The 24,685-nt window shown below is 35.8% G+C and overlaps 3 protein-coding genes across 6 annotated transcripts; 1 reads left to right on the top strand and 2 right to left on the bottom strand.

Moving 5' to 3' along the window:
• The first annotated feature begins 1,577 nt into the window (after positions 1-1,577).
• nlrc3l1 (NLR family, CARD domain containing 3-like 1) lies at positions 1,578-7,900 on the top strand. Of its 3 annotated transcripts, none has more exons than XM_028466977.1 (8): positions 1,578-1,628; positions 2,552-2,760; positions 2,839-2,937; positions 3,741-3,818; positions 3,899-4,010; positions 5,722-5,971; positions 6,057-6,754; positions 6,882-7,900. In XM_028466977.1, exons 2-8 carry the CDS (start codon positions 2,633-2,635, stop codon positions 7,767-7,769), a joined length of 2,253 nt encoding a protein of 750 aa, XP_028322778.1. In that variant the 5' UTR covers positions 1,578-1,628; positions 2,552-2,632; the 3' UTR covers positions 7,770-7,900. The 3 variants fall into 3 exon arrangements, with proteins under 3 accessions (XP_028322778.1, XP_028322777.1, XP_028322779.1); XM_028466976.1 differs by having other exon boundaries at positions 1,584-1,628; positions 2,522-2,760; XM_028466978.1 differs by lacking the exon at positions 1,578-1,628 and adding an exon at positions 1,717-1,829.
• A 2,631-nt stretch (positions 7,901-10,531) lies between these two features.
• On the bottom strand, positions 10,532-12,954 carry LOC114476035 (interleukin-1 receptor type 2-like). 2 transcript variants are annotated; one of them, XM_028467276.1, is made up of 6 exons: positions 12,697-12,954; positions 12,389-12,520; positions 12,270-12,311; positions 12,127-12,189; positions 10,992-11,121; positions 10,532-10,915 (listed from the first exon to the last, which is right to left on the bottom strand). In XM_028467276.1, exons 1-6 carry the CDS (start codon positions 12,746-12,748, stop codon positions 10,762-10,764), a joined length of 573 nt encoding a protein of 190 aa, XP_028323077.1. In that variant the 5' UTR covers positions 12,749-12,954; the 3' UTR covers positions 10,532-10,761. The 2 variants fall into 2 exon arrangements, with proteins under 2 accessions (XP_028323077.1, XP_028323078.1); XM_028467277.1 differs by having other exon boundaries at positions 12,389-12,954.
• A 1,323-nt stretch (positions 12,955-14,277) lies between these two features.
• Positions 14,278-23,350, bottom strand: rnf121 (ring finger protein 121). Its single transcript, XM_028467278.1, has 9 exons — positions 23,196-23,350; positions 21,382-21,419; positions 21,138-21,279; positions 19,758-19,912; positions 19,543-19,650; positions 17,802-17,922; positions 17,585-17,718; positions 16,373-16,474; positions 14,278-15,868 (listed from the first exon to the last, which is right to left on the bottom strand). Exons 1-9 carry the CDS (start codon positions 23,271-23,273, stop codon positions 15,748-15,750), a joined length of 999 nt encoding a protein of 332 aa, XP_028323079.1. The 5' UTR covers positions 23,274-23,350; the 3' UTR covers positions 14,278-15,747.
• Between the last annotated feature and the right edge of the window lie 1,335 nt (positions 23,351-24,685).

Here is a 24,685-nt window from a genome sequence, read left to right as displayed (position 1 = left end):
TTCTAGAATACAAAGTGATCAAAGACGTGCAGGTATTAAAATAGCAGCAGCTTAGAAAGAGGAGGAAAACAGAATTTAAGATATCATCTAGTTTGCGTTCCTCTTTTTATTAACAAGTAGCCAATTATAAACCATGGGTTAGCACTGACATTTAAGATCAATAGTCATGAATAAATACATCCACAGGAAGTGTGTGTCTCTGTGTGTGTGTGTGTGTGTGTGTGTGTATTTCTGTGCCTATGACTCATTAGTGTATGAGTCATATTGAAGCAGAAAATTCATGCCAAAAGGAAAAGCAGGAGCTACATCTTTATCAGCCTTAAATAACGACAGAATTCTATAAATCAACATGGAACGATCAGGTTTGTTAAAGGATGCAATAAATAAGAAACGAAACACTTGGAAATCACAATCACAAATACACTGATTTCTGTATGCACATTTATCTCAAAGGATGAAATCGATATTATCTATTTTCATTATGTATAAGTTGTTTAATCAGGTTAGTGAAATGTTTGCTGGATGAGTTTTATGACATCTCAATAATGTTTCTGCATTTAAGGACAAAACAAGTACAGCAAAAACGCACAAACTCACACAATTACATGACATTTCAGGAAAAACCAACAAGACAAAGACAAAAATACACAAATGCACTAAAAATATATATAAAATGATGACAAAAATACTCAAAAATGTCTCCAAAAGCACAAAACGACAACATAAACGCACAAACAACAAAATAACACATAACCACAAACTAAATTACACAAAAACACAAACAAGCCTTTAGTTCTGTCCTGGCCCAGCTGTGATAAAAGTTCCCGTCTCTGTTGTAGAAGATCATTTTTTGACAATAAACGCGTGCAGTCCCCGCACACATAATGACTCCAAAAATAATTGTAAAATGCCTCTTTAAAAGCATACAAAAGTTTACACAAAATAACTACAAAAACATGCAAAAAAACAACTAAAATAATCAAAAATAAGATGACTACAAACACACACGAAAGTAACATAAATTTAAACTAAAAAACAGAAATTCACACAATGACAATAAACAACACACAAAAATACACCACGAAAAAAAACACACACACACAAAACAACAAACGCATGCAAAATGAGAAACAATTTACAAAACACCCAGAAAAACAACACATAATATGAACAGAAATACACAAAAGGATAATAAAATAAAAAAGATAACATCAAACACAAGCACTTTGGTGCTTCCTGTGTTAATTATCTGATTGGTAATTATTCTAATGCTGACATCAATGGTCATGTGACCCTCAGATCAGATACAGTCACATGTTTTGTGGCCCTGCTGTGATGATTTCTTTATGCTAATATGCTACAGGGCTAATGATATTAAGTCATATTCTTCTTTACTTTCTATTTTTTACCTAAACATTCTCACTCTTTTAAGCTTTTTCTATCTGAGAATTGGTATTAGTATTAACATTATATATATTTTTTTTTATTTGCTTTTTCTCTCACAGTGAACATGTTTGGTGTAATTCTTATGTTTGGCCTGTAGGTGGCGGAGTTGTCCGGACATCTTTTGCTATTTCCGGAAAGGAAACACGAAGAAGAAACAACTTCCGGAATACTAAGAAAACGAGGTAAACATTCACACAGAAGTAAAAAAACGACGTTAGAACATTGAAACATTTTAATTATTCATTTATCGTTTGTTTTCAGGAAGTTAAATTCATGTTTAAATATTTTTGGGAGGATTATGACGACTGTTGTGACGGCTCTGCAGATGTTAGCATTAGAATAATTAAGCTTTCATAAAAGCCTTCATACATCATTCATTAAAGGTTTGTTTGACTTACAAACTCAGTAAAAGTATATTAAAAAGATATTTATATTAAAACCTAAGTTTGGCTCTATTCAAAGGGAGACGTAATTAACCAGTAACTAATGTTTTCAGTGTCTGGCGTCACTGATTCAAGTGTAAAATACCATTAATAAATATATATATATTTTTATATTTCATTTTCTCATGTCCACTCTGAAAATTTCTCATATTCAAGCAAAGCATTGAAAAATATGAAAGTCATTCATAATTTATTTATACAATTACAATTGAAAAACTTTATGCTAACTGTGGTATTAGCTTTAAATTTTGGCCATTTCACTGTTAATTTATCAGGCTTTAGATTTCTGAATCTAACATGTTAAAAAATTGTGGCTGAGTTTGTTAAAAAAAAATTTTTAATTAGTACAAAACAAAAATGAGTAAATCTTTCTTTTTTTATGCAGTTACATTTTAGATTACATATCTGACTTACTCTTAGCATTATCATCATTATTACCATTATTAGTAGTATTACTGTTATTACTATTATTATTATTATTACTCTTACTGTTGTTTATGTTATTATTACTATTATTTTTATAGATGAACAGATGTTGACAGATGACCAAATGGTCCAGTTCCAAACATCTGTAAATGATTGACATGTTGTAATTCACATTATTGTTTGTTTCTGTGATTTTTCCCGCTCAGACACATTGTTGTGGTCTCCTCCTCCTGCAGGTTCAGAATGGTTGTCATCCTGTGAGTTGACCTGGGCTATGGAACGTGATCAGTGCTCCTGTGATTGTTTCCTACGGTGAAATGGAAATGGAAATGGAAATGGAGTTAGAATCTGAGGGAGGAGAGGATGAAGATGATGAGGATGAAGACCTGTTCTACATTCCTCCAAGAAGAGCGTCTCTGGACCTTGGGCCAGATTTAAACTCCAGGTATAGCAGAATACTTTCCTTTGTTCTGTTTTTGATCCTTAAGAACTAACGTTGCCTTGAATGTGTCTGGTTTCTAAGGTCCATCAACCCCCCAGCGTCTCCTGTTCTAAACTATGATTCTATGACCAGTGGAAACAGTTCAGAGGAAATGGAAGCTGAAGATGGATCTCACACAGGGTACAAACACCTCCATTAATGTAGTCCTCCAACCATTTACATATCAATACACTTTATATCACATTCATTTATGCTATATACATATTTATATTATATATTATACTTCATATTTTATTATATCATTTTATATTACTTAATAAGATTATATTATATTTATTCATGCTGTATACATATTTATATTATATCATGTATAATTTATATTACACTTAATATTGTATTCATTTATGTGTATAGATATTTTTATTTAATTTTTTATATTCCACTTTAAGCTATATATATTATATATAATTATGTATTATATTAAGTTATATCATTTTATATTATACCTAATATTATATTTATTTATGTTGTATACATATTTATATTATATATGATATTATGTATAATTTTGTATTACACTTAATATTATATTTATTATGTTTTCTTTATTTATGCTATATACTTATTTATATTATGTATAATTGTGTTATATAATTTTATGTTATACTTAATATTATATGTATTATATTTTATTTATGCAAATTTATATTATATTATTAGATATAATTATATTACTATTATATTATACTCATTATTTTATTTTGTGTGCGTGCGTTTGTTTTTTGTTAAACAATTATTAATATTATGATTTCTGTCACAGTATTTATTTATTTTTTTACTCTTGTTCATGTTTTATTAGAAGTCATATTTTGTTTACTTTTTTGCTGCAGTAACAAACTAAATGTTCCCACTGTGGGATGAATAAAGTTCTATCTAATCTAATTGTATTTAAGACTCTTTATCTTTAATAATGGTTGTTTCAGGCTCGTTCTGCACAGACGTGAATCATTTACCAGCGTTTCCTCCTGTGACAGCAACGACTGTGAGAAGAAAACTCTAAAGTGAGTCTTTCACTTTATATAACTTGGTTTTGTTTAGCTTCATTGATCCCAGAGGCTGTTCACACTTCCTGTATGAGCAGGTCCAGAGCCAATCAGGTCGCAGCAGCAGCACTTGCCTCTGAGGAAGCTAACATGAACCCAGGAAGCAATGAGTTCACTCATCTTTCTCTGAACGTTCCGTTCACCTTCAAGGTTGGTCCAGGTTTACTTTTTATCTTCAGTAAAGTCACTTTCATTTCATTCTCAGCATTAATTAACGTCACCTTGGAAGCTTTTAGTTTAATGAATGGACAACATCGTTTGAACAGTGATTTATCTGCGCACCCCCAAAATAAACATACACAATTATTCACATATAAAGAACAACAACATAAAACTAGAGAATATTTGCTTTTCCTGACAAAAGTTCAAGTGACGATGCATTAGCATTAGCTTAGCATTAAAGCTAGGGTAGGTGATTTTCTCCAGATACACTTTTTAAGTTTTTGTTTGAAATTGTCTTTATGTTCTGACAGAAATTAATATCTTATGTTCTTTGAAAAACGAACTGAGAAAATCCGTCGTCTGTAGCAGCTGTAAACTGTAATAACTGTGACCAATGAAAAAAGACGGTTTGTTTTTTATTAACCAATCACGTCTCCCTGCACAAGCCCACACTCAAAGCGCGTCACCGGTGACGGACGTAAAACAGTTTTTAGTCACGTTTTTTAACATATATAATGATAAAGTTTATTGTTTACTTACACAATACAAGCGATGAGCTAAGCTCCGCCTCTGGAGCAGCGGTGCTCATTGATGTGAGTGAGACGGAGCACAGAGGGGAGGGGGGTGAAGCTACATTCAAAATCATGCTGGCTTTTGAAAATCACCTACCCTGCCTTTAACCTATCCCTAGCTTAGCATTAGCTAACATTCACTTAACATGAACCCAACGTTAACATAACAGCATAGCATTGACCTAACATTAATATTAACTAGCATTAGCATCACATTAGCTAACATAGCATCAACATTAACATTAACTTTGCATTAGCCTAGCATTAAACCATAATTAACATAGCATTAATATTATCTGGCATTAACCTAACATTAGCGAGCATTAACAAGCATTAGCATAACATGAACTTGCATAACAAACTTTGCATTAATATTAGCTTTGCATTAGCCTAGCATTGACATTAGCTCGCATACCTAACACACAAACCCTGAGAATAGAAGTCCTTTGGTGGGAGTCTGTGATTTACTCTCTAACTTCAGCCACCAGATCATGTCAGCACACTGTTTAAGGGAGAGTAAAGGTCCCTTCGGAGAGCTCTTCTTCTCTGCTTCATTGTCTACACCAAACCACAGCGCCCTGTGGTGACAGATTTTTATTCGGGTCACAACTGTTTTTATCCTCTTTCTGTAAACAAAGGTGGTTTACATCAACATCTTTAACTTTTCCTGGTTTTTTAGAACAAACAAAAGCAGCACAAGTTGTAATTTTGACTGAAAAAGCTATGAAATGATCTAAAAATCAGGCTGAATGTTTCACTCCAATAGAAAACAATGGGATGTTTACAGGCAGTGGGGCCTTGTGACATCATCAATCACATGATTTCAAGATAGAGGACCACAGGCTCTAAAACTGAAAAATAGTCCTATTTTTAAAAGGTAATTAAATGAATATGGTTCATAATAATGTGTTTGTCATAGGAAAGTATATTTAGAAGATTTTGGGACATAACGCTTCGAGATGACTATTGTTGTAATTCGCGCAATATAAATAAAGTTGAATTGAATTATGAAAACGGTGGAGGATCCCTTTAAACAACACAAATATAAAAACTATAGGATTTGAAGTTTTTGGCTCAGTATTAAATGAACCAATGAGGAAGCTCTGACTCTGACTCTTCTTCTCTAGGCCATTAGCAGCGTGCTGCAGAAGCTGTCTCTACAGAAACAGGATGCGTTCAGGAGGAACCTGTGGAAGCGTCACTCACAGCCTCCACCCCAGCACCTGGACCAGGTGGACCAGGTGGACCTGGTGGACTTGGTGGACCAGCTCCTGGTGCGCTACAGCCTCCAGGAGTCTCTACAGGTCACTAAAGGCCTGCTGCTGGAGCTGGGACAGAAAAAGGCTGTGGAACATCTGCACAGGCTGTGCCTTCAAAGTAAGAGTCGCTGCATGTGGTCACTTCCTGTTTTCTTCCTGATTTCTACCCAATTACCTCCCGTTGTTTGTTGCTCTTCCCTCAGATGAAGTACAACATGAGTTACGTGAACTTTTGAAGCAGAAATACGGCGAGGGTTGGGTGGTGGATGGAGAGAGGAGGTCATGTGGTCAAGTCTTAATAGACCTTCATCTGTCGGCGGGCAGTGATTACGGCCCTAACGTGGAGCATGAGGTGCTGATCATCAACCCTCTGCACACCAACCAGGAGGAGGCCCAGCAGCAGCTTTCCGCTGACACCATATTTAGCCCCGCCCACCTGCAGCACTCACACACCCAGCTGGTGCTGCTGACGGGCGTGGCTGGATCAGGGAAGTCCACCCTGGTCAGGAAGCTGGTCCTGGACTGGGCGGAGCAACGCTCACATCAACACGTCAACTTCCTGTTTCCTGTTACGTTCAGAGAGCTGAGAGCAATGGGCGACGCCCAGGTGTCTTTGTTGGGTTTGCTGCAGCACCTCTACCCCCCCACCCTCAGGTTGACCTTTGACCTACTGAGGAGCGACGACGTCATGGTCATGTTTGTGTTCGACGGCCTGGACGAGTACGACAGGAAGCTGGACCTGTTCAACACGGAGCTGTACGGCGCCGAGCCCCACCCCACCTCCATGGACGTGCTGGTGGTCAACCTGCTGAGGGGGCGCCTCCTGCAGGGCGCCCAGTTCCTGGTCACGGCCCGATCGCAGGTCAAGCACAGCGTACCATGGGACACGCTGTATCACGAGGTATTTAACTAATTATTTATTCATTTTAGTATTTTTATTTTTGATGTTTTTATAGTTTTAGGATCATTTTTTAGGATTACTATCATTGTGTTTCCTCTTTTATAAATAAAGATTCATTTGATTTCAGGTGCAGCTCCACGGCTTCTGCAGCGCGGCGAGGGACGAGTACTTCAGGAGGCGTTTCGGGGACAGGGAACAGTGCGACCGCGTCCTGGCCCACGTCAGACGTTTAAAAACCCTCCACGCCATGTGTCACCTCCCTCTGTTCTGCTCTCTGCTGGCCGACGAGTGTCAGCGTGTGTTCGATGCCCGGAGAACGCACTGCGAGCTGCCTCACGCACTCACACACGTGCACACGCGGCTGCTGCTGGCCCTGGTACGACAGCGGCGCTCCCTACGGGCCGCAGAGCGCAGCCCCCTGGAGGAGAGGGTCTTCCTCATGGAGGTGGGCCGGCTGGCCTTCAGCATGCTGGAGGATGGAAGCTACCTGATTAACACCAGCACCGGTCAGGCCTGGGACTCCTGCAGCGTGAACATAGAGGAGGCGGTGGATCACAGTGGCGTGTGCACACAGTTCCTCATCAGACCACAGGTTCTACACGTGGAGAAGGTGCTGAGCTTCATCCACCCCGTGGTGCAGGAGTACACGGCGGCGCTCTACGCCTTCCTCTCCTTCATCAACCACGGAACCAACGTGTTTGAGCCCAAACGCACACAGAAAAACCCCAGTCGTGACCTCATCAGCTTCTACAGCAGCGCCGTGGACAGAAGTCTGCAGTGCAGCGACGGGAAACTGAACATTTTCCTTCGTTTTCTGTTCGGTTTGTCAGTGGAAACCAACGTGGAGCTCCTCCAGCCGCTCTGTTCTTCTCCTCCACCACCGTCTTTCATCAACGAGGCTGCGGCGCTCCTCAGGAACAAGATCAAAGAGAACAAGAGGAGGAGCAACCTGCAGAGCTGCCTAGAAGAGCTCAGAGTGAGCGCTCACTTCACCCAGCAGCCTCACACACCTTAAATACATCCTCCTGTTTTTACAAATGTCTCCTAAAATCTTCATAATGTCCTTATTAGTAGATCTATGTCTAATACAACACATTATTATGCACCATATTCATTTCATTACCTTTTAAAAATGGGACTATTTTACAGAGCATGTGTTCCTCCATCTTTTAATCACATGATTGATGATGTCACACGGCCCCACTGTCTGTAAACATGCAAAGATTTAATATTTTTCCTTCCTTGATATATTTATTAAAATTGTACCATACCCTGACACTGTTGTTTTAATAAGTTAACATCTGGGTTTATCTTGCTTGCATCACAAGTAACCACGCTCTAGGGGGAGCGTGGGAAGCACGCCCAAGAGCCAATACAAGTCTCTCTTTTAAGATATGCATGTAGCCATAGCCAGCAGTGGCGTGAGTGACAGTCTGGCACAGAGAGGCCACCTATATCTGTGGATAGATGCAACATCTTTAGCTTCTGGCTTGGCTTTTTTTTGCCATGTCAAATACATTTTAGGAATTCATTTTAATGAGACTGATGCTTTATGATCATTTTAATGCTTTATGGTCATTTTAATGCTTTATGATCATTTTAATGCTTTATGGTCATTTTAATGCTTTATGGTCATTTTAATGCTTTATGATCATTTTAATGCTTTAGGATCATTTTAATGCTTTATGATCATTTTAATGCTTTAGGATCATTTTAATGCTTTATGATCATTTTAATGCTTTATGATCATTTTAATGCTTTATGGTCATTTTAATGCTTTATGATCATTTTAATGCTTTAGGATCATTTTAATGCTTTATGATCATTTTAATGCTTTAGGATCATTTTAATGCTTTATGATCATTTTAATGCTTTATGATCATTTTAATGCTTTATGGTCATTTTAATGCTAGCTCAATGAGCAATGGACTGAGCGGACAGCCCTGGTGAACGCCTCTTGCCAAAGGGAAAGTTTTGGAGCGCCATCCATTCGTTATCACACTAGCTGTGATAACTAGGGGGATAACCCCCCCCCCAGTCCTAATCACAGTGCGTCGAAAAGGTGGTGAAATGTTTGTTTTAAACAGAAATAGGTTAAAAGTTCCAAATTGTAGGTAATGGAATTTAACAATGTAAGGAAAAATAGTTTAAACTACCAAAATATGGGCATTACACACAGTGAATGTGGTTAAATTGGCAAAAATAATCATGAAATCTGGTGAAAAGAGGTTAAAAGTGACAATAATGGGTCAACATATGTGACATTAGGTGGAAAAATGGTGGAAAGGTTAATGTTCTATATTTTATGTGTTAAACCTGAACACTTCAGCGTTATTGTTAATGAGTTGAATAAAGTTTGACTTATATGACTATTTTGTTTCGCTTAATGAGCCTTAATAATAATAATAACAAACGGGTGAGCCTTATATACCAAAAAATACGGTATATGATCATCTTAAAGATGCAAATCCTTGTTTTAATCAGAAATAAAATGAGTTAAAAGTGACCAATTACCACAGAAATTGGTTAAAAGTTGCAAATTGTGGGTAATGGAATTTAAAAATGTGGGAGAAATCACCTTAAATGAACATGACAAATGGTGAATGTGGTTAAATTGGCAAAAACAAGCATGAAATCTGGTGAAAAGAGGTTAAAAGTGACAATAATGGGTCAACATATGTGACATTAGGTGTAAAAGTGGTAGAAAGGGTTTATAAGTGCTGAAAATATCTAGAAAGTGTGAAAAATGAGCAGAAAATGCGATGTAGAAGTGTCAGAAATGGGAGTAATGTAGCAAAAATGTATTAAAAGGAGCAAAAATATGGAAATAAAAAGTGATGAAAATAGGTTAAAATGTGGTGGAGTTGCAGAAAAAGGGTAAAAATAACCAAAAACAGGCTCAAATTGTTTAAAATATAATCTTAGTTTCTTGAAGGCATTTGTCCATAAAAATAAAGCCTTTTTTAATTTCTTTCCTCATTTTTTTGATACATTTCTTTTTCCTGTGTTTCCAAGAGCATCAAAAACACTTTGAGCAGCCACTCATCACTTTGCCTTTAAAAATCAACCATAACGTTTAGTGTCATTGAACGCACCACCACCGATACGTCCGACACATTTCATCTACAACTGAAGCTCTCACTGCGGTGGAAGTTACTGTACATACAATAAAAAGTAAAAGATTAAATTAATGAACTCACCGATGGCGTCTCAGCTGTTCATCATCATCATCATCATCATCATCATCATCATCATCATCACCATCACCGCTCCAAACAAACACGTGCGTCATCGCTACGTCATTTTCCAGCGCGCGCTCATAACAAATAAGTTTTACATTTTTGTTTCACTTGAATTAATTTTGATTGAAGGAAAGGGAAACTGTAAATCAAATAATTAAATATCTATATTGAGTTAAATGCTTTATTTTTACACCTTAAACACACACACACACACAACATGACAAATTACGTAAAATAGTAACTAAAATATGCACACACACAATGATTGATTACACAAAACGATAGTAAAAGTTATTTTATTCTGTCTGTGTTAAAGCTCAGACTGGTGTCCAAACAAATACAAGAGAAAGTAGTTATAAATAATGGATTGGCTCAAAAAAATACATTTACTGAAAAATATTAAAAAGGTAAAAAAAAAAAAATTAAAAAAAAAACACAAAATGTGTGTGTGTATATATATATATATATGACAACAAAAATACACAAAATTAACCAATAGTTGCACAAACAACAGAAAAACACCAATTCAACCAAAAGTTACACAAATAGAAAACCAAAATACAAACGACGACTATAAAAATAACAGACTTAGAGTAAAATTGCAACTCAAACACACAGAAATGACTTCCAAAGCTACACAAAAACACACATTGGTCGGTATTCTAATGCTGACATCAATGTTGATCACGTGACCCTGAGATCAGACACAATCACAGTTTTGTGGCCCCGCCCCCTGTGATAAGGTTGTCCATCTGTAGTTGTTTATTAGGTTGAGTCATGTGACGTTAGTTGAAAACATTTCTTTACGATTCCCAGAGGATTGGATACGACACATGTGAAGGTGGAGTTTAGATCCTCTGATGTGATGCTTCTCAACAGCAGACTCCTGTGTACGATGGCCCCGCCCACCATGGTCGACCTGCAAACACAACCAGCTCTAGTCATGGTGTAATAGTCACAGTGTGTGTGTGTGTGTGTGTGTGTGTGACGCTCACTCGTCTGACTCCACTATCCTGTCACTGTTCAACGTATCTTCAGGAAACGACTTATTGGTGATCCAGTAAATCAGAGTCTCGTCACTGTCACAGTTAGCGAACGCATCACAATGAAGGAGCGTCGTTTCACCTGTGAGAAGATCAAAGCCACATGCATGATGATCAAAGCTACAAATGTGATGATCAAAGCTACAGATGTGATGATCAAAGCTACAGATGTGATGATCAAAGTCACAGATTTGATGATTAAAGCTACAAAGCACCAATCACAGGCCTCAGAGACAGACATGATGGTCAACAGGAGGCCCCAGAGACTCCAAAAACACACCATGACAGAAAAATTACATTATGCAGACACAAACATTACAGCAGAAATACACAAACAGAAAACTTAAATACACAAAAGTGGCCCGAGAAACACACAAAATGACAAAAGTACATCACTAAAACAGAAATACACAAAAGTGACAACAAAAAAAACAGAACAATATAGGAAAACACCCAAAAATAAAGTGAAAATACTTAAACTGACCTAATAAATGCAAAAAAATGACTCCAGAAACACACAAAAGGACAAAAATATACAAAAAAAACCAACAAAAATGATTCCAAAAACTAGAGCTGCAACTAAAGATTATTTTCATAATCAATAAATCTGATATTTTTTAAAACACACAGTTTATTTATAAAGCACATTTAAACTATGCTTAAGCTGATTAAACTGAAATAAAAGTGTCTCTCACACTCAAACGCTTGTGGTGTGTGCACTGTGCACACACAAACATTCGTGTGCGCACACACAAATCTCAGCAGGTGAATCAAAAGTCACGGTCAGTGACGTAAATCGCACGATGCAACGAATCGATAATTAAATTTGTTGCCAACGCTTTTAATAATTGATTTTTATCGATTTTATCAATCGTTGTTGCAGATTTACCAAAAATACACAAAACAACAAATATTTGAAAAATGGTCAGAAATGAAATACAAAACACACAAAATTACAGAACAACAGAAACCACACGTTTGAGGCTTTGTTGTGATCAAAGTCATTCATCAGTGATGAGTCATCACTGCTTTGAGACATTCTATCAAAATAAAGGTGAGTTTTTCAGAATAAGATGATAGTTGTTACCCAGACGAACGTGGACTTGGACTCGCTGTGGTCCGATGATCTCTGGAGGTTTGTCCTGTAGAACTAAAAACAACACAAAGATGATGGTCTAATCTGATTGGACGGTACGAGGCTTTGAACATAGAGGAGGTGTGTGGCAGTACCTGGAAATCCATCTGTTAGCATCAGACACATTGTCCCCAACGCTGCAACACACACACACACACAGAGTCAGTCAGTCATTCTGCTGGCTGTGATACATTATGTCTGTGAGAATAATTACCTTTGACCACATTTGTGAGCTGCATCTGTCTGTAGAACCTGTCTGTAGGTAGAACCAGTCTGTAGGTAGAACCAGTCTGTAGGTAGAACCAGTCAGTAGAACCAGTCTGTAGAACCTGTCTGTAGGTAGAACCTGTCTGTAGGTAGAACCAGTCTGTAGAACCAGTCTGTAGGTAGAACCAGTCAGTAGAACCAGTCAGTAGAACCAGTCAGTAGAACCAGTCTGTAGAACCTGTCTGTAGGTAGAACCAGTCTGTAGAACCAGTCTGTAGGTAGAACCAGTCTGTAGAACCTGTCTGTAGGTAGAACCAGTCAGTAGGTTATGAGCTCTCGACTGTTGTCGGTGATGCTTTATAAACATTTTCTACTTCCTGTTATTGAACGTTGGGGATTTCCTGTGGCTTTTTACTGATAAATCAATGACAGCCATTGATTACTGTAACTAAGTTACTTAGTAACATATTCCTGTAATATGACCTTTTAATTCCAGGAACCACTAATCTGTCACATGGTTCTGTTGCTAAACCAGTAATCACATTAAAATGACTGAGTCACGTTTTATATTTTATTAAAAATATATATTATGTTAAATTAAGTCATCAAAGACGGTCTTTATTTTATTATATATATATAGGTATATGTATAAATTAAGTCAGCAAAGACTCTTTATTTTATTTATATATAAAATACATATATGAATGAATTTTATTTATTAATTTTTTTGTTTGTTTGTTTTGGTTTTTTTGTCTGTTATTTTATGTTGTGAAGGTCGGCAGCTGCTAACTGTAACTAATAAAGTAACTTTAACCTAATTATGTTATTTTTAGAATCAAGTTATCAGTAACTTAGTTCATTTTTAAAGGAGGAATGAGTAGTCAGATTATGGTAACTATGGCAACACTGATGACAACTATGTCTCACTCCAGAAATGTTTATTAATTATTGTGTCATTTAAAGCGTTACAGGGTTAAAAAAAAACAAAAAAAACCATCTCATGGTAATTTAATCTTTTTTTATGTGTAAATAAACAATAATTAAGTGTAAACAAAGGAAATGACGTCCTAGCAACAGCCTCCATAGTTACTGAAGCATTAAAGTAACTAAAATGTAATTGTAATTTTTCTACTACTGTTATTTTCATTCCTTCAACGTTATTATTAATACTACTCGTTTTCATTTTCTCTTCATTTCTAATCTTATTTATTATTTTGTTTATTTTTTCTACCAATAATTCTTTAAAAAAATATGTTTTTTAATTATATTCATTATTTAATTTCATTGTTTTTTTCTTTCAACCAACAATAACAAACTAATATTTACTTTTTAAATCCTTCATTACCTTTTTAAATAAGTTTTTTCCTTCAACTGTACCAACAATAGCAACTGTTATCATTTTCTAATTTTTCTTCTCAAACTTTTTTAATCCTTAGTTACCTTTATTTATATATATATATGTAATTCTGTCAACCATATTAGTAAAACAAATCTATAATTAATTGTCTTTGATTAATGTCCTACCTTTTTTTTTTTTAATTATTTCCCACTTCATTAATTTTTTTAATCTATTCTTTATAGCAAACTTTTATTTTATTTTTCTTCTTTAATCCACTCCCTCTCCTACAAACGTATTGTTTTGCATGTTCATAAATTAAAAATAAAAATAAAATTAATTCCCTTCAGGAATTAATAAAGTAATTAAAATAAAAATAAAAAAATACTTAAAAGAAAATTTAAAAAAGAATTATGGGAAGAAAAAAAACCCCAAAACCTTAAAATGTACCTGAGTGATTCACCATAAATCAATCTTTTATTTCTGCTTCTGATTAAAATACGGTTTTGGGGAAGAAACCAATGATTACGTCACAAACAGGAACAAAAACAAACGTTGAATCCAAAGCATGTGACGTTTATTCACATCCAAACATTGGCCTCGCTGTTTACGTAACAAAACAAGGAAGTGGTTGTGTAACCAAAACCTGAAAAATGTCATTAGCCTCTTTCATCTTCATCATCATCTTCATCATCATCATCATCAGCTCCTAAACCAACCACAACAACAGAAATCACATGCAAGTGCAAACGCCCCACACCCCCTACGCCCCCCCATCGTTAAACATCATTAATTGGCTCTGACTCTGGTTCTCGTGCTTCTCACTCCATCCAATGCTAATGAGAAAATGCTACATTTCTAAGCTAACTACGGAAAAAGAACGAGTTTCATTTTTAGGTTTCGTTGGCAATTTTCTCATTATTCTTTATCTTACAAGTTAAAAGTTTATTTGTAGTAATTATGTGTATTTTACTTTATGTATGTTTTTGAAATTATTTTGTGCATTTTTTGCAGTCGTTTTGTGCATAATGTATATTTTGGGAGTTGATTTGTGTAATTCTGTCATTTTGTATATTAATCTCTCATCCTTTTGTGTATTTTTGTGTATAAAGTACGTTTTTGTTGTCATTTTGCACATTATTGTATAATGTCTTTTTGTTTAGTTTTACTGTTTTGTGTAATGTAAGTTTTTGGAGTTTCCTGTGTATTTTTCTGCATAATGTATGTTTTTTGCCATTTTGTGTATTTTTGTTGTAGTTGTGTATAATTTATGTTTTTGGAGTTATTTTGTGTAGTTTTGGTATCGTTGTGTGTGTAATGTATGTTTTGGGAGTTGATTTGTGTAATTCTGTCGTGATTTTGTATAATAATCTGTCATCCTTTTGTGTGTATTTTTCTGTAAAATGTATGTTTTTGGAGTCATTTTGTGTGTAATGCAGGTTTTGGAGCTGATTTAATCTGTTTGTAGTACTTTTGTGAATAATTTATGTTTCTGGTGTTATTTTGTAGTCGTTATGTGTATTTTTTATGTATGTTTGAGGGCGACTGAGGCTGAGTTGATATTGTAAAGCACTTTGGGACTCCTTCAATGTAGGCATAAAAGCATAATATAAATCAAGTCCATTTTTAGTTATTTTGTAGTAGTTTTTGTATAATGTATATTTTTGGGGCCTTTGTGTGTATTTTTGCTGTGGTTTTGTGTGTTTATGGAGTCATTTTCCACATTTACTTACTATATATATACCATAATCGATCATATTTATTAATAAACCGTGTGTGTGTGTGTGTGTGTGTGTGTGGGGTCAGTAGTTCTGAGGCCATTTAATACACGACTCCGTCATAAAGGCGCAGCCGTCCGTCTTATATTAACAGATATGTGTCCATAAATATGTACAAAAACCCACAGACGCTGGTTTGACGGGGGTCTTAGTGGGACGTGGGGCCCTCACACACAGGGGTCTTAATGGGACCCTCACACAGAGTCTTTGGGGCCGCTGCAGGTCCTTCGTTGCGTGGGGTCCGTTTATTTTTCACTCCAAACCCAACACGTAGTTGATACCTTGGACGAATCCAATGATAACTGGTTGCCAGGCAACCAGGTAACGCAGCCAGTCCAGGAGCTGACCGTACATGACGTGTGGTCGTTCCCAGCTAAGAGGAGACTCGTTAAGGAAACACACACACACACACACACACACACGGGGAGAGGAAACGAGTCGTTGCCGTGGGCGATCAAACAGTTTTAAGGCAGAAGTTTTCTTCTAAATAATCTAATAAAAGAGGAACAGTGGAGCTCATAAAACCACACTTTAATTCCTGGTGAATTTTATTTTGAGTAGTTGTGTTCCCGTTTTGTGTATTTTAGTCATCTTGTGTGTTTTTCTGTCATTTTTTGTTCAGTCATTAAAACGATGCTTTACAAAGAACAGAAAAAAGAGTCAATACATACATAATATACAAGTATATTATCAGTTGTCTTTTGTGTGCTTTTCTGTAATTTGGCACTTTTGTAGAGTCATTTTGTGTATTTGTGATGGTTTAGTATATTTTTATGTATTTTATTCGTCATCTTTTGTGTTTTTGGAGTAACTCTGATTAATTTTCTGTTAGTTTGTAGATTAAAGAGGTCTTTCACTTTTGACGGTGGAAGGATACGGGTTACTGAACATCCTCTTCAGGTCCACCTTCTCTTTGCAGTACGGACACATCTGCTTCTTACCCACAATGCACCAGCCTCTTATACAGAACTCATGGAACCTGAGGGTGAGGTTAAGGATTCAAAAGAAACACACACACACACACAACAATGATTCAGTTTGCTGAGCTCAACGGTTCGTTGATTGTCAGCAGAGCGGTTACCATAGCAACAGCCACATTCAAAGGTCACATCCACTGAGCTTATTCCTCTTTAGTGGCTAAATTTACCTACAATCACATGACATTACTTCTCTTTAGCGACACAATTATAGAAGCAACCACATTTATACATTTCTATTATTAATATTCATTTTATTATTATATGTTTGTGTAAATATGTTTATTCAAAAGAACAATCTATGCTATGCTAATGCTAACTAACTACTGAGTGCAAAGTTGATGGTTTTTATAGGAGGGGGCGGAGCCAACAGTGATCACCATGATGTCACAAACCTCCGTTCTCAGCCAATAGGAACATTGGATTGTAATAGCCTGGTTTCAACCCATAGAGGGCAGTCACTGGTATTTATACAACAAAATTTAAATAGTTTAACTAAAATGAAGAGTAAAAAAAAATAAAAATAAAAATTAATAAAATAAATACAAACTAAATTAGGATTAAAAAATAAAAAATTGATCAAATAAATAAAGAGAAAAAATAAAATGTGAAGAGAAAATAGCATTAAAAATAAATAAATGTGAGTAGTAAGAAAAAATACATTAATAAAATAAATAAAAATGTAATTAAATGATATGAATAAAAATAAAAATGTAATTAAAAAATGTAAAGAGTAAAACAAATAATGAAATTAATAAATAAATAAACATTTAATTAAAAATGTTAAGAGTAAAAAAGTTTATTCAATAAAATACAAATTATAATTAAATACATAAATAAAATTAATTGAGTTGTAAAAGTTATACCCAGAGTAATAATTCAAGTTAAAGTCAAATAAAAGCATGATTTTTTTTTTTTTTTTTTTTTACAAAACACAAGAAGTGTCGTCAATAAAAATGTTAATTTGTTCTCAATGATTTATGCGGCTTAAGAAAAAAGGTAAAATAAATAAATAAAACATTATTTTATTTATTCCCACTGCGTGAAAATCTATTTTGTCTTCTTGTTGCTGTGGTAACAAGAAGAGTGTGTGTTAGAACGGTAAAGGATACACATGGTTACAGGATAACCTGTAGGTGTTTTCTATAATTCCCTCCTCACTGACGTCTACCAGGATGGGCTGCCCACACACGGCACAGATGTTGTCTGACAGATGTTTGGTTGGCATACCAGAGGCACTGTAGTACTGGAAAGGAGACATTATCAACCCAACAGTAGCTCACATCAGTGTGTGTGTGTGTGTGTGTGTGTGAGAGAGAGCTGAAATACCCCAACAGTTGAAGCCATGAAGTCTGCACACATCTCAGCAAAGTCTCTGCCCAGCACCCCATAGTAGAGTCCATAGAAGAGCAGAGACACCCCAAAGTCCATGGCATCCTCTGGTTTTATCCTGTCACATGATCAAATAACAACTCTGTTTGTTTACGTCTTTGTTTTAGTGTAAACAAGCATCAATTTAATAACATCTTACATGAATAAATACATAACTATATTATTAACTTAAGGCAAGAAAGATGAACACTTATAATACTCCTACAAACCTGACATGGTGCGCCCCCTGGTGGTCAAATTAAGACATTTGACTGGATTAGACCCTACGAGTCTGGGTTCACTTATTTTTTATACATATTGGTGTATTTTTGCTGTCGTTATATGTATTTTCTGTAATTTTTAGTATTTTTGTTGGCATTTTGTAAATTTCTCTGTTATTTTTGTGTATTTTTAGTCATGCTGTGCAAATTCTTGTTAATTTTTGTGTGTTTCTGTTGTCATTTTATAGATTTTGGTGTATTTTTGTCATCTTTATATGTATTTCTGTACTTTTGTATGATTCAGATGATTTTATTGATCCCATAGAAAAATTAACTTGTAGCAATTCTCAAAGCAGCAGAGCAGTCACACACACACACACACACACACACACACACACACACACACACACACACACACACACACACACACACACACACACACACACACACACACACACACACACACACACACACACACACACACACACACACACACACACACACACACACACACACACACACACACACACACACACACACACACACACGGTGGTCAGTACATGACATTCACAGCATCAGGATACCATATACAATCAAATAAAAAACATCAGAATACAATATCACTTGAAACTACAACATTTGAATTTAACTATTTTAAAAAATTGGAAAACAGATTTGTTTTCCGTGCCGGGCGTTAAAACGACGCCCTGAAGGCAAACTGTGTGAACAGAGGATGTTGGCGCTGAGCCAGGATACATTTGGCTCCTCCCACAAAGAATGGAGGTCCCTCATTCTGACCCCAGGGATTTTAGAGCATGTTTCAACAATGTTCTGGAGAAAAAGTGAGGAGGCTTTCAATAAAAGAACAATAAAAGTTATCAAGAATGGTTTTGTTTACGTTGAAAGAGTTAAATTTCCTCAGCAGATACAATATGTTCTTTACTGTCCTCGTTTTACGATCCAATCAATGTTCAGGTCAAACTTCAATATTTGCTGTGGATTGTTGTTCAAAGATATTTATAACTGTCAACAATCTCCACATTCTGACCCTAGATGACACTAAACATGTTTGGGACAAAACCATATCCTTGGTTTTTAGCAACGTTCAGATCAGATAATGAATCCTCTTGTTGTTTTATTATCGTGTTCTCTTGTGCAACTTGTAGTCAACTTTGTGTATTTCTGTTGCCATTTTATGTAGTTTTACTGTCCTTTTATGCATTTTCTATCATTTTCTGTATTTTGTTTTGGCGTTCTGTAAATTCCTCTGTTAATTTTGTTTATTTTTAATTGTATTCGTTTGTTTTTTTGGTTCGTTTTGTGTATTTCTGTTGCTATTTTGTGTACTCATGTTGTCGTTTCATATACATGTCTGATGTTATACAGTATTTCTGTAATTTTATGTTTTTTTTTTTTAGGCATTGTTGACTTTGGGGGCCACACTAAGTTAGACAGAGGGTTTTGGATGAGTGTCTCACCTGAATATGAGGTTTATACCAAACAGTGTAAACATGACAACAGTGTAACCAGCTATTCCTATGGCATAGCTGATCTTGTAGAGCAGGAGGAACCACTTGTACACCAATCTGCAGGAACCAAAAACACACGTCAGGTTAAACTTTTCCCGCGCACCACACGACTGTCACACGTGGACGACGTGTTGATGTGATGGAGGCGGGGTCTGTTACGTCACCGAGGTGTGGTGCAGGCCAGAGGCTTGCGAGTGGCACGGTAGGAGATGTAGGCGGTGACCACGGAGAAGATGAACCACGTGGTGAGAAACCTCCACCAGTGGAGTTTAGTGGTGAAGTAGAGAGGAACGACCCACATCTGGAACAGCGTCACCAGCTGCAAAACAGCAGGAAACACATCAGAGGATACACACACACACGATGAAAAAATATGTTAAGGTTTCAATTATTCAGACAACTTTCTTTCAGGAAATTTACTTTGATCTCCTGACATGTTTCGACTGATCGCTTTGATGTTTCTTTGAGCTCCTCGTCATAATTACAACAAGTTCATTTAGTCTTTTTTTTAATAATATCTTATGGTTTCATTTATTCATATTCAAAAAGACGACAGATTCCAGAACTTGCTGTAATTATTACGCAGAGGTCAAGGTCACATCAAAGAGATCAGCAGTCGCCTCTGAAGAAGACTGGCAGTTGACAGTCGAAACATGTCATGAGATCAATGTTAACTTCATGAAAAAAAGCTGTTTAATAAATGAAACCTTAACATATTATTCAAAAAGAAGAAAAAATAAACTTTCTGGAATAATTAAGATAAAATATTAGGGATGGGCTGATACACTAAGTGCACGATACAATAAGGTACAAGATGATATTTTAAAAAGGAAACAAATTCCCAAAAATAAATACATATACGTATATATTTCTTTATTATCAAATAAAAAAGAACATTCATAATAATTGTTATTTTGTGTATATATATAATAGTAATAGTATATAATTCTACAAAATACATTTGAATGAAATTAAAAACGACATAAGATGAGAAAATATTTACTGACTCGTGCTTTTAATTTGTTGGTTCTTTCCAAGCAACGCTTGCTTTTATTTTGTCGGTTCTTTCCTACCGTCTCATGCTTTTATTTTGTCGGTTCTTTCCTACCTACTCATGCTTTTATTTTGTCGGCTCTTTCCTAGCGACTCGTTCTTTTATTTTGTCGGTTCTTTCCTAGCGACTCGTGCTTTTATTTTGTCGGTTCTTTCCTACCGTCTCATGCTTTTATTTTGTCGGTTCTTTCCTACCTACTCATGCTTTTATTTTGTCGGCTCTTTCCTAGCGACTCGTTCTTTTTTTTTGTCGGTTCTTTCCTACCTACTCATGCTTTTATTTTGTCGGTTCTTTCCTACCTACTCATGCTTTCATTTTGTCGGTTCTTTCCTAGCGACTCGTGCTTTTATTTTGTCGGTTCTTTCCTACCGTCTCATGCTTTTATTTTGTCGGTTCTTTCCTTACCTACTCATGCTTTTATTTTGTCGGTTCTTTCCTACCGACTCGCGCTTTTATTTTGTCGGTTCTTATCTTTTAATGTACACCTTACGTTGTAGGACTTGGAGTGTCTCTGTTTCCACTGAACCAGGACCAGCTGGGCGACCACCAGAGTAACGATGAGGATCAGAACCATCTCTGCGTGCATGGCCTCGTGACCTTTGTGCTTGGCGTGCATCCTGGCATGCTCCACCCTGTGGACGGAGGAACACGCACACACACACACACACACAAACACAAACGATCACAGCCATCCACTGAGCCCACACGCTACAGGATGAGAGGAAAACACCTACCTCCACTTCTCCTCTGGTGACAGCTTAGACACGTCCAACTTCAAAATAAAAGAGGATTTGTTGTTAGCATTCACGCTAATCTACAATTCTTAGACACATTAACATGCCTGTCAATCACATGTTCACTGTTCGTTAGGATAGTCTCACAAACATGCGATTATATCTGATCTGAGGGTCACATGATCAACGCTCATTTCAGCATTAGAATAATGACCAATCACAGCATTAACACAGGAAACAACAAAGGAAATGTGTATTTTTGTTGTTTTTTTAATATTATTTCTGATTTTGTGTTTGTTGTTGTTTTATGTGTTTTTTGAGTAATTTTGTGTGTTTGTTTTGTTTGTCATTGTGTGTATTGTTGCTGTTGGTTTGTATATTAAGTAAACAAAATTTTAGTTTTTTGTTAAACATTACAAAATCGATTTGAATTTTATTTTTGATTAATGATAATCGTGTAATTAAATATCACGATACACCTCTAGTTTCTACTCTAATTCTAACCTAATGATCTGTAAGTGAGGCTTAAAAAAGCTCTAAAAGGAAAGCATTCAAACACTTATTCTGACATTCAATGTCTTAAACAAGGCTAACAACTGATATATTTGTTTTTTGTTTTTTTTTTTCATTTCATTGACCTCATATCTTGTACTAAACTGTTATTGTCAATTATTAGAATGAGAGAAATCTTTAGTTTTTATGCTGGATGAGTAAATAATATGTAAAAATAGCACACAAAAAAAAAACAGTAAGTGTGATTTTTATTTATTTACTGGAAACAGCTAGTAAACCTCCTAAAAAATGTCTTTGTTAGTAGAAATAAAAATGTTATATATTTATATATATTTTTTTAAAGGGGCCATAGGTCTGAAAAAAATGGAAGTCTGTTATTAAAACAAATTATAGAAATGAAGTCTGTTTTCAGAATGTCTTTCCCTAAAATATTCAGTGATTTTAAAAAGGTAATTCTGCTTTTATGCATTAGGTCTGATTTGTCTTTATAACACGAGGAACACACGTAGGTTTTTAAAAACCCTGTAACAGAGTAAATGTTTTTTTAAATTAATTTATTGTTTATTTATCTTCCTGCTTTTATTTAGGGTAATCGCCTTGGAGACAAGTATTTTGAAATCTCAAAGTAGAAACTTCCTGTGACGTCTCACTATGACCTTTGACCTGATCAGCCACATCATCTTACGTTTTTAACCCATCGGTCCATTTCGCTCAATGGTATTTTTAAGGGCAAACACGAGCAATAAGAAGCTAAACTCGGGTTTTAATAGAAATGTACACAGTCAACACACTTGTGTTAATTTATCAGAGTGAATTTAACAAACTTAAGTTATTCTGGATTTGCTTAGTTTGTGTTTCAGCTGTGAAGCGTTGTGTGCGTGTTGTTGACACGACAGAAAGTGGAACAGTAACACTACACTCTGATATGAACATGTCTGCTCGGTAACACACTACCACTCAGCTATTCGCTCCCGGTGTTACAAAACATATGGTCACCATTTTACTTGGTGGAGGACATTTACGTTGCCTGTGTTTTCAAACATCTATAGCTAAAATAAAGATAACAACCCACAATAACACACAACCTATTAATAACTTACAAAAACGCTAAAACCTCACGTTTCAATCTGAATGTCAGCTGTGAATAGGAGCAAAAGAACCGGAAGTCCATCACCAAGTGACGCATTCACCAGCAGAGCCATAACACCAATAACCCAAAGCAGCAGTCTACCGACAGCTAGCTAGCACCACCCTACGAATCTATTCGGATTAAACACGCATGTAAACACGGTCCGTCTGACCTGGTTCGCTTCCCCATGATGTCCCAGTCCATGGTCGTGTTCTACACCATCCACCTCCACCTCAAAAACCCCGGCCATCTTCGGAGTGTGGCTTTATTACCGCTCCCGGGCCATTAGCATTAGCCACGTTACCGAGAAGCTGACTTCCGCTCCCGAACGCCTCGTTTCTTCAAAATAAAGTCACGTTTTATTACAAAAAGAAAAAAAAAATGTGTCTGCAAGCAATTCAAGCCCATTGAGACTTTTGTGACGTCGGTTTAATTTTATTTATTTATTTTAGATTATGTTTATAATACACAAAAAATTATTTATTCATTTATTATTTAGAAGTGCAGAGCCCGTAGGACGTAGAGTGTGATGATATCTCAATACGGCGACGTATCGCAATATTTTTTCGCACGATCAATATGCTCCGGCTAAGTTTCAATTTATTTATTTTTTTGTGGGGGAGGTTGGGGGGATTTCAGATGTATTTTATCATTTCCAAAACCTTTTCTGCTTTTTCACTAAAATATGCAGGTAGGCTTGCACAGAAATTTTGTCACTGTTTGTTGAAGGAACCAATATATTGTTTACTGGAATATTGCACTATACTGGTGTCACTGGTAATAAAGACCCTATTTATTGTTTACAGAAAGCACTATTGGAGATACTTATTCGTTTACATTGGTATGTTGACACTTATTTACAGAAATGTTGCACTAAAATAGTGTCACTGTTCATAGGACTTCAATTTATTGTCTTTCAGAGATAGAAAATAAAAATTGTATTTTTTTCACTTGATCTTTTTTTGTTGTTATGTCATAGCATATTATAGATTGATTTCTGACCAATATATCGATAATCGCAGTATCGTCACATGAGAGAGATAATCGTTATAGTGAGCTGTGTATCGCGTATCGTATCGTGAGGCACCCAGAGGTTCCCACCCCTAGTAGGAAGTATGTAATGTTGCCATAGAAAAGTGGGAACGCTCTTGCACGCACACACCAACGCTCTTTGGTATTTAAAAAAAATTAAATTAAATAAATTAAACCTGTGTCACAAGTGGATGGGGCTCTATCTATCTGTCTTTACATACACACAAACAAAACAAATGAATACAATATAGTAATATTAAACATACTAATAATAATATAATATATAATCATATATAATAAATATTATATACACATGTACACATCATAAGTAAATACAATATAAAGTGTGTGACACATTTTCTAATATCTAAATTAATCTGACTGAACAAATAAACTATTTGAATTCTATGTACGATCCAACTTTAACTTCCATTTCATCTGAACTGATCCGACTCGTTATGGAACTCTTTATTACTACTTTATTATTACTTTGTTAGACGGAGTAACTTAAAGTAGGTCACAGCTGAAACAAGATAAAACATGTTTAAACAAACCTGCCCTGTTGTTCTTGAAAAGTCGCGCCAGTTTTCTCCCGGAAGTAGCGTAAAAGGCTCGCGTGTTGCTTGTGAA

Source organism: Gouania willdenowi, chromosome 14 (genome assembly GCF_900634775.1).
Source record: "Gouania willdenowi chromosome 14, fGouWil2.1, whole genome shotgun sequence".
In the NCBI taxonomy this organism is placed as follows: Eukaryota; Metazoa; Chordata; class Actinopteri; order Blenniiformes; family Gobiesocidae; genus Gouania; species Gouania willdenowi.
This window is presented reverse-complemented; position numbering and strand designations above follow the sequence as displayed.

Bases quoted from the DNA above. Each gene is read 5' to 3' on its own strand.
- nlrc3l1 (XM_028466977.1), top strand. From the start codon at position 2,633: ATGGAAATGGAAATGGAAATGGAGTTAGAATCTGAGGGAGGAGAGGAT. The intron at 3,819-3,898 runs GTGAGTCTTTCA...CTGTATGAGCAG, and splicing joins TGTGAGAAGAAAACTCTAAA to GTCCAGAGCCAATCAGGTCG. The intron at 5,972-6,056 runs GTAAGAGTCGCT...CTCTTCCCTCAG, and splicing joins GCACAGGCTGTGCCTTCAAA to ATGAAGTACAACATGAGTTA.
- LOC114476035 (XM_028467276.1), bottom strand. From the start codon at position 12,748: ATGTTTATAAAGCATCACCGACAACAGTCGAGAGCTCATAACCTACTG. The intron at 12,312-12,388 runs GTAATTATTCTC...TGTGTGTTGCAG, and splicing joins GCTCACAAATGTGGTCAAAG to CGTTGGGGACAATGTGTCTG. The intron at 12,190-12,269 runs GTACTGCCACAC...TGTTGTTTTTAG, and splicing joins GCTAACAGATGGATTTCCAG to TTCTACAGGACAAACCTCCA.
- rnf121 (XM_028467278.1), bottom strand. From the start codon at position 23,273: ATGGCCGGGGTTTTTGAGGTGGAGGTGGATGGTGTAGAACACGACCAT. The intron at 19,913-21,137 runs GTAAGGTGTACA...GCTGTTTTGCAG, and splicing joins GACACTCCAAGTCCTACAAC to CTGGTGACGCTGTTCCAGAT. The intron at 19,651-19,757 runs GTGACGTAACAG...TGGTTCCTGCAG, and splicing joins CTGGCCTGCACCACACCTCG to ATTGGTGTACAAGTGGTTCC.